Here is a 7,900-nt window from a genome sequence, read left to right on the forward strand (position 1 = left end):
TGTGCGGGTGGTTTATCCTGCGCTCCCAGGGACCGAGGCAACAAGTTTGGTCCTCGGGCCTCGCAGGAGAGAGCTGGACCCTCGCGGGGGAAACGCCGCCATCTCCCCAACAACAAGTCATGACTGTAGTATTTACTCCCATCCCTCCATCTCCCCTCCCAGCTCGCGCCGATTTGTTGAGGGAAACCCACAGCAGGGTCTCCTTAAACAGCACACGAGGCATCATCCCACAGAGTAAACTTGGGGAAAAAAAAGTACACGACTGGAACAAACTCTGCATTCAAATCAGAGAAGCCAGGAGATCACTGTCCAATGGGCTGAAACATCTGGACAGTCCCCTCTCTTTGAGCAACTAAATTTTTGCTAAGCAGTTGCAATTGAAAAAAAAACAAAAAGGGTCTCCTTAAACAGCACACGAGGCATCATCCCACAGAGTAAACTTGGGGAAAAAAAAGTACACGACTGGAACAAACTCTGCATTCAAATCAGAGAAGCCAGGAGATCACTGTCCAATGGGCTGAAACATCTGGACAGTCCCCTCTCTTTGAGCAACTAAATTTTTGCTAAGCAGTTGCAATTGAAAAAAAAACAAAAAATGTTTCATAGACCCTGATAACAGGAAATAATCTCCCTTTGTAAAGAAAACACAGGCTAACCCTAAGAAACATCTGTCTTCCGCTGTCTCTGTAAGATAGCATACTGCCAAAGTATTTTTAAATTATCACAAAAGTGTTTCTGCTGATACTTCCAGAGGATGAACTTTGTTTTATGGTAAGCACATTGGAAACCCCAGCCTCCTGCCAGCTGTTCCTGCTGCCATGCAGCGCACAGAACTGCAGCAGCACCCCAACACCATCCTGCTCCCGGGCTGGTGTGAGTTATTGCCCTGGAAGGCTCCGACAGCCTTGCTCTCTCTGAGCACACACAGACGTACCACTGTACAATTGTACCAAGTTCCAGCTAAAAGTCTACCCAGCTGTCTCCATCTCAAGTATTTTTATCACCTGCTTCTTGCCCAACACGCAGCTCCTGCAACCCAGTTTTTCTGTTCTTTATGAAATACTCTTAATTATTCATATCCCATACCTCACAGAATGTCAGGGATTGGAAGGGACCTCAGTAGATCATCTAGTCCAACCCCCCTGCCAAAGCAGGTACATCCAGAGCAGGTTGCACAGGATCATGTCCAGGCAGACATCTCCAGAGAAGGAGACTCCACAACCTCTCTGGGCAGCCTGCTCCAGTGCTCTGTCACCCTCACAGTAAGGTTTTTCCTCATCTTCAGATGGAACTTCCTATGTTCCAGTTTGTGCTCGCTGCCCCTTGCCCTGTCACTGAGCGCCACTGAACAGAGTCTGGCCCCATCCTCTCGACACTTGCCCTTTAGGTACTTATAAGCATTGATAAGATCCACTCTCAGTCTTCTCGTGTCCAGGCTAAACAGGCCCAGGTCTCAGCCTTTCCTTGAAAGAGGAAAAAAAAGTCTGTGGTAGCTTCTCCCACTTCCAGATATGTACGTTACCTGTTATTACTCTAAGTATCTGATGGGAGTAAACTCGTACCCACTTACTAGTTGTTAACACCTTGCAGCTTTATCCATTTTTTCCCCTTGTCCTTTAAAGCAGATAATACAGATTTCTGTATTATTTTAAAATTTTACAGTTACTTGCAAAAGAATATTTTACTTTCAAAAGAATATCACATTTGCATTTTCCTCAGTACATCTTAAATTCTTAGTGATATCAGGAAGATATTCCTATATAAAAGCAGGAACAACTTCTCCTTCCACAGGTACCTAACAAATTAAAAGTGGAAAAAAAGTTACCAGGCAGGAACTACATATTAATTGGTTTTACTGTGCTTGAGTTACTATTACTTTACTCCTGCCTGAAAGTAGCGGTGACGTGCACAGAGGAAGGAGCCTCCTGTCCATACAGTCTCTTGCTCAATGCCTGTTTACTCTCCATCTCAAGAGCGGTACGCTGGGCGTTCATTCAAGCACACGGAGCAAGTACTCTGCAGTAGTTCACCTAGGAGTTAAAAACCAGTTCAAACCAACTACTTTAAATCTCTTTTCCAGGTAACCAGGTCTCTTGCCTAAGCCCCCTTTCATTCAGAAGTAATTTCACAGACATTAGATCCCAAGCATTCTTGAATAATTTATGAACTAGAGGGCAACAAATCTTTTTCATGAATATCTGTAACCTCCTACTAATAAATAATTAACTGTCTGCTCATTAACAGTATTAAGAATAAAAAAGCGTTAAATTTCACAATACAGGAATTTTGGCTTTAGTTTCATTGAGCCTCCTAAGATGTTTCAGGAATACTAAGATTTGATATAGCAAGTGTTAAAATATTAAGAAATTCCAACTAGTAACATTACCAATAAAATTTATTAAACATTATATTTACAACTATTTACATATCCTTCCATAGATTAATATTAAAATAGACAATATACAATTTATGAATTATCATTCAAAGGCATTTTGTTGGAAAATATAGGCTCTATTACGAGACCACCATATAAGAGCAAAAGGGGTTTTTTGCTTTACACAAAAATATTTTCAGTATAGTAAGTCATCGGTATGGCATTACAACTGCAGACTAATATGAAATATGATTTTGTAAATATTACAATTGTTTAGGTAGCAGTTATTGAAGTAAAGGAGTTAAGAGTTCTGTGAAGCATGCAATACAGTTCAGTTTCAATTCTTTTACAGTTATGGTGATGAAACAAGCAGCTAAATCAAACACATGCCATACAAAAAAGAACTGCCAACCAGGAACACACTACACTTAATAAAAACTACAGCTTTGGTCCAATAAAACATTAGACAAAAACAGTTTTACAGGTAAAATACCTATTTTATACAAGTCCAAACATTAATTACAAGACTATTTACATTTGCACAATATGTATAAAATAAATTATTTAAAAATGAAAACAATATTACATCTTTTTCCAAAAAGAAAACTGTACAGTAATTTACAAAATATAATAAGATTAATAGACTATTTTCCTCCAAGTCTTATGTTTTCTTCCACAGGCTTTTTCATCATTTTTCTGTGGGAGTTCAACTGTTACTGAAGTTTCATAATACAAAGCCTTATAGCAGATTTTAAGTATCATTTGTTTTTTGGTGGCTGTTTTAGTTATTAACAGCTTCCAGCGCTGTTAACTCACCATGTTTCGTTATCTTTTTCAGCAATAAGCTCTAAAGCTACAGGCAATTTTAAAATACAGGTAATGGCATTTACTGGGAAACTGACTTCAAATTTAGCATCCATCTTCTGTATTTGAACAAGAGCCCGTGCCACCCTTCTCTGAAGGAACACCTGAAATATTGAGAAAGGTAGCATTCCACAGAATTAAGTGCTCTGTCTTAAAAGAAAAATACCTTTGCGTATCACTGCACCTCAGTCTCTAGTTGTCCAAGGGAAAGGGTAAGCCAGAAGATGCTAATTGTCATATTGGCGTCAACTCAAAGTCATCATTAACATCAACAAGAGGAACATAAAACTCCTGAATTTCATAAATGCTGATAGATTTGTATGTAGCAGGATCAAGTTCTTGTAGTTTAAGCTGCCACTCCAGTCTCTGTACCGCATTTAAAGCCGCTGCTTCATGCTGCTGCCTCATCAAAAGGCACGTCTATTTTAAAATTGAGAAATAAGTTACTTCAATATTTGAAAAAATACTGCAACAATTTTTAAAAATAGAAAAAATACCTCAGAGCCCCTCTGGTAGTAGTAAGTAATTTCCCCACTATGTATTAGAAATTTGCAGGTTATTCCATTATACTATATAGCAACAAAGGTTAGGTTTTTTATACTGCTAGACCCTCATTTATGTTGCCCTTAAAATCTCTACAATAGCCTATGATACCGCATACAAATCTACTATTTATTCATTTCTTTGTCTCATTTTTGTAGTGGTTTAGAAGTTTGTTTTTAAAGGGGAAAGACAGCAAAGCATACCTTTAATTTGTCAAACTTTTCATCAACGTCCTGTAACCACGACATAAACTGCCTTGCATTAAATCGATCCCTCACTGATGTTTTGCTGTCATCAGCCTGCAAAAAAAAATATTTCAACTAAGTTATTTGATGATTTAGTCTTAAACATGCTTTAAAACATAGAACTTACTTTGTGGGACCTGCATAAACAATGCTTCAGATGGAAAAATAAACTCTGAGTCAAAGTATCAAGGTATATATGAGCACATATATGTTGACCATCACTTTCATTGTGAGCCAGCTGCTCACTAAACATGGGTATTTTCAGATTCCCTCAAGCTATTTACTGTACTCTTATTTCTGAAATTTTGAGTAGGAGGCTTAAAGATTTATGCCTTAAAGTCTTAATCAGTACAAGGCAGATCCTTCCACAAAATTGCTATCTCTAAAATTTCTAAATTTCTAAAAGTTTCTAAATTTCTAAAAAGCTCAGGGCATCTAAATTGGGGCAGGAAAAAAGCAAAGGACATTCTGAACTTCAGAACTAGAAATGATGATATTTGGACTGTTAACAGAAAAGAAAAAAAAAATCTAATTTTTACCCTATCAGTTAGATCTACTAAGTAAGTGATGATTTAAAAAACTGTCAATGTAAAGCTTAAAATGGGAGAAGAATACAGTCTCCATAAATCTGCTATTTCCTGCTAAATCACTTTGTTGTGCATAGCTCTAGCTCTTTAAAGATGAGAAAAAAGGTAATAACAGACTGAGGAAACACTGGGAGTGGCAGGAATTCTATAAGGGGCTCCAGGACTGAAGGTAGAATTACACATATGTTGGAAATGTAGGTGTTTCATTTTAAAATGCCCAACGTGCAATGCATCAACACTTTTATTACATCCATAACATCAAATTTCTTCCTTGCATTATGTGCTCCTCACAGTTGCTGGAACAGGTTCTGAATGCTGTTCCCACTTTGGTTAGTTAGCAGGCCTGTTCACAAAATACCAATGCCACATGGCTGCAGCAAACCTCCGAGTGCTAGTCCATAAAAGGTATGCAGATTATAAAGTGTACTGCTTATTTTATGTTTTAATCAGGAACTAATTACCAACATTTAACATGTAAATAACATGGCACATGTAAATATGGAGCTTGAAGTGATTTTGAAAAAGAACAATTTCATCTGGTAATGTTCAACATTTCATTGCTGGTCATCTGTTTTTTCATGGAACAGTTCTAATGACTGCTCTTATAGAGAGGGGAAAAGCATTATGCGAGTATCTCCACAAAACATTTCCAAATTTCACAAACCAATCTCATCACTGCATACACTACTGCATTCCGATTCTCTGGACTAGTGACAAGAATGATCTTGTATTCTGATAATTTGTTTGTTTATTTGTTTAAGCTTCCAAAATATTTGGAAGCTTAAATGTTCTGTTTATGTTCAGTTCATAAAAATGTTCTGTTTATGAATGAAATTTGATTTAATGAAAAACAGCAAAGTAATGTCCTCAGTTTATCCTTCTCATCATTTCTGGAGGTGAAAGCAAGCCAGACGTGGTATAAAACAGAAAACCAGAGTACATATCATCCTCTTGTTCCTGTACACCCAAATGAGACCCAATCAAAGTAACAATCAATAATGTGCAAAATCGTAATTCCACACAAATCAAGTATGGGAATACAATTCTCTTCAAACACTCCTTTTGAGTCAGGCTAGAAAGACCTTTTTGTCTGAAATACATCTCCTTACCTGAGCATCCAGAGGCACATTATAAACCTCGGCATCCAGCAGAACAGTGCAGGCACTGAATGGTAGTGTTTGATTAGCTAGTGTTCTTGCTGCTCGATAATGAACACGAAGAACTTCTTGTTCATTAGAAACAATAAGCTTTTCCTAATTGAATAAGAATCAACATATAAATATACATTTGGTAAATTAAGCATTTCAGTCTGATCCATAAAAATGTCTGTTCATTTAAAGATTTCTTTTTAGGGTTTACACTTTTGAACAGTCTTAGAAACGGGCTGGTGGAGGGAGGAGCAGTTGTTTATCTAGTCAAATCCAAAACTTCAATTTAATGTTGCAAAGAATGTTCCCAGAATGTCAGAACTGAAAACACCTTCTCCCCCACCACCACTGGGCTGAACATCATGCCCAGATTTTCCACTTAGTGCTACTGAGGCAAGTTCCAGTTAATGAAGAAGGTGAAAGGTATGTGGAACACAGAGTTGGGATATAGGTTTGTGAGTCTCACTGTATTAAGATTTTTGTCATGTTTGTCCTGCCAGGCACAATGGCCAAGCAAATTGAAGCAGAAATGTACTTTGCAGGATAATTTAAATAATTTTAAAATTTTTAAAGTTTATTTACTTTTTCTTTAAACCACACGCAGAAACTCCATAAATCCATAGCTGGACAAAGACTCTTTTCTGAATTGAGACAAGAAAATATAGCTCACTTGGCCAAACTCAGCTTATAGTTGTATAAAGCGTATTTGATTTGAAGAACAGTCTATTTGAGCAAAATAACTAAAAATATGCAGAATTTTATAAGACATAAAATAATGTATATGTGTGTTTACTTCTCTGCAACATAATGGCTCTAATTTTTATCAAAAGAAAAGAAGGTGGAACCTAAAAAGCTTGGAAAACAGAAAAGCAACATCTTTCCTTTGTTTGGTCACAACTAATTTATTTTCAGTCAGAATTTGAACCACATTTACATTCTTTGTGCTTGTTATTTTATACCTAGCTTTACACTGAAATACTGAATTCAAGTAAAACCCCTCCCTCAACTGGCGTGTTAAGCCACACTGAAATCCACTTAATCAAAAAATAAACCACACTGATTTTCAATGAGCCAGCTGGTTGCATAACCGTGTGGAATCCCTTACACTGATGTACGAAAGGGGTCCTGCCTGTGTCCACAAGCAATCTGGCTCACAATACTGGCAAGACATCTAAATCTAGGCTGCCAAGGAAAAACGTTTGGGTAACCTAAAAATAATGAACAGTCTTAAACCAGGGATATTTGCTCAATTTCTGAGAGAAATTAAGGAGTGAAGACTAACAGATACAGTTCTAATATAATTTTAGACAGTTTTTGCAAGCAGAGTATTGCAAATAATGTTTCAGTTTAGAGCCACACATGTACTACCAATACAGAATTTACTGTTGCTTCAATTCTTTAACTCGGTCGCTAGGGTTCTAAAGTCTACAACCGCCGTTAGCTTTCAAAACTAGAGTCTGCAGCTTCTTCCTTCTTCCCACTGTCCCTGGGAAAAATCTGGGCCACATCTTAGGGCAAATACAGGAAAAAGTTGCTATCTTACTGACTTGAGTATTCTCCTAACGGTTGTCCAAACAGTTTTTGGTTTTCTTTTTGTATTTTCAAGTTTGGATAGGAGGTGGATTATTTCTAAAGCATTGTTAAATTGAGCAAAATGTAGTCTATTCATTGAAAAAGAAAAAACTCTAAAGCTTAAAGATGGGAAATAAAGAAATAAATTACTTTAGTCTTACCCTTTCAATACTGTGCTGTAAACGCAATTTCATCCTTACAACCTCCTGCTGTTTGAACAGTTCCTTAAGTGGGTCCGACAGTGAAGGAGGTGGTGTAATCTATGGAAAAAGTTTTATAAATAAAATAGTGAATATGCACTTAACATATGTTTAACATTGCTTATATGATCTGAGCATTTATTTAAAAAAACCCCCAAAACATAAGCAAGGTATTTGTTAGGGAAAACATGAGTTTTGCATATTCCATTGATTACGTGACTCCAATCCATTTGCAATAAAAGGTTTGAAGTATTCTTTACCATAAAGTTAATAAACCCGACTGAAATAGCATTTCAAACTGTTTAGTGCTTTTAACTAGTCACTGTCAGCATGCTATAGCTGTTCTTTAAAAGGGCTATACATGAGA

General features: G+C 37.0%; 1 protein-coding gene across 1 annotated transcript; it reads right to left on the bottom strand.

Moving 5' to 3' along the window:
- Positions 1-2,377: 2,377 nt before the first annotated feature.
- LOC104519282 (ankyrin repeat domain-containing protein 12) lies at positions 2,378-7,593 on the bottom strand (the record flags this gene model as incomplete). Its single annotated transcript, XM_010162310.2, has 4 exons — positions 2,378-3,658; positions 3,985-4,080; positions 5,723-5,866; positions 7,495-7,593. Coding segments are annotated over 4 exons (525 nt in total), but the record flags the coding sequence as incomplete, so codon positions are not given.
- Between the last annotated feature and the right edge of the window lie 307 nt (positions 7,594-7,900).

Source organism: Antrostomus carolinensis, unplaced genomic scaffold (genome assembly GCF_000700745.2).
Source record: "Antrostomus carolinensis isolate BGI_N321 unplaced genomic scaffold, ASM70074v2 scaffold46360, whole genome shotgun sequence".
In the NCBI taxonomy this organism is placed as follows: Eukaryota; Metazoa; Chordata; class Aves; order Caprimulgiformes; family Caprimulgidae; genus Antrostomus; species Antrostomus carolinensis.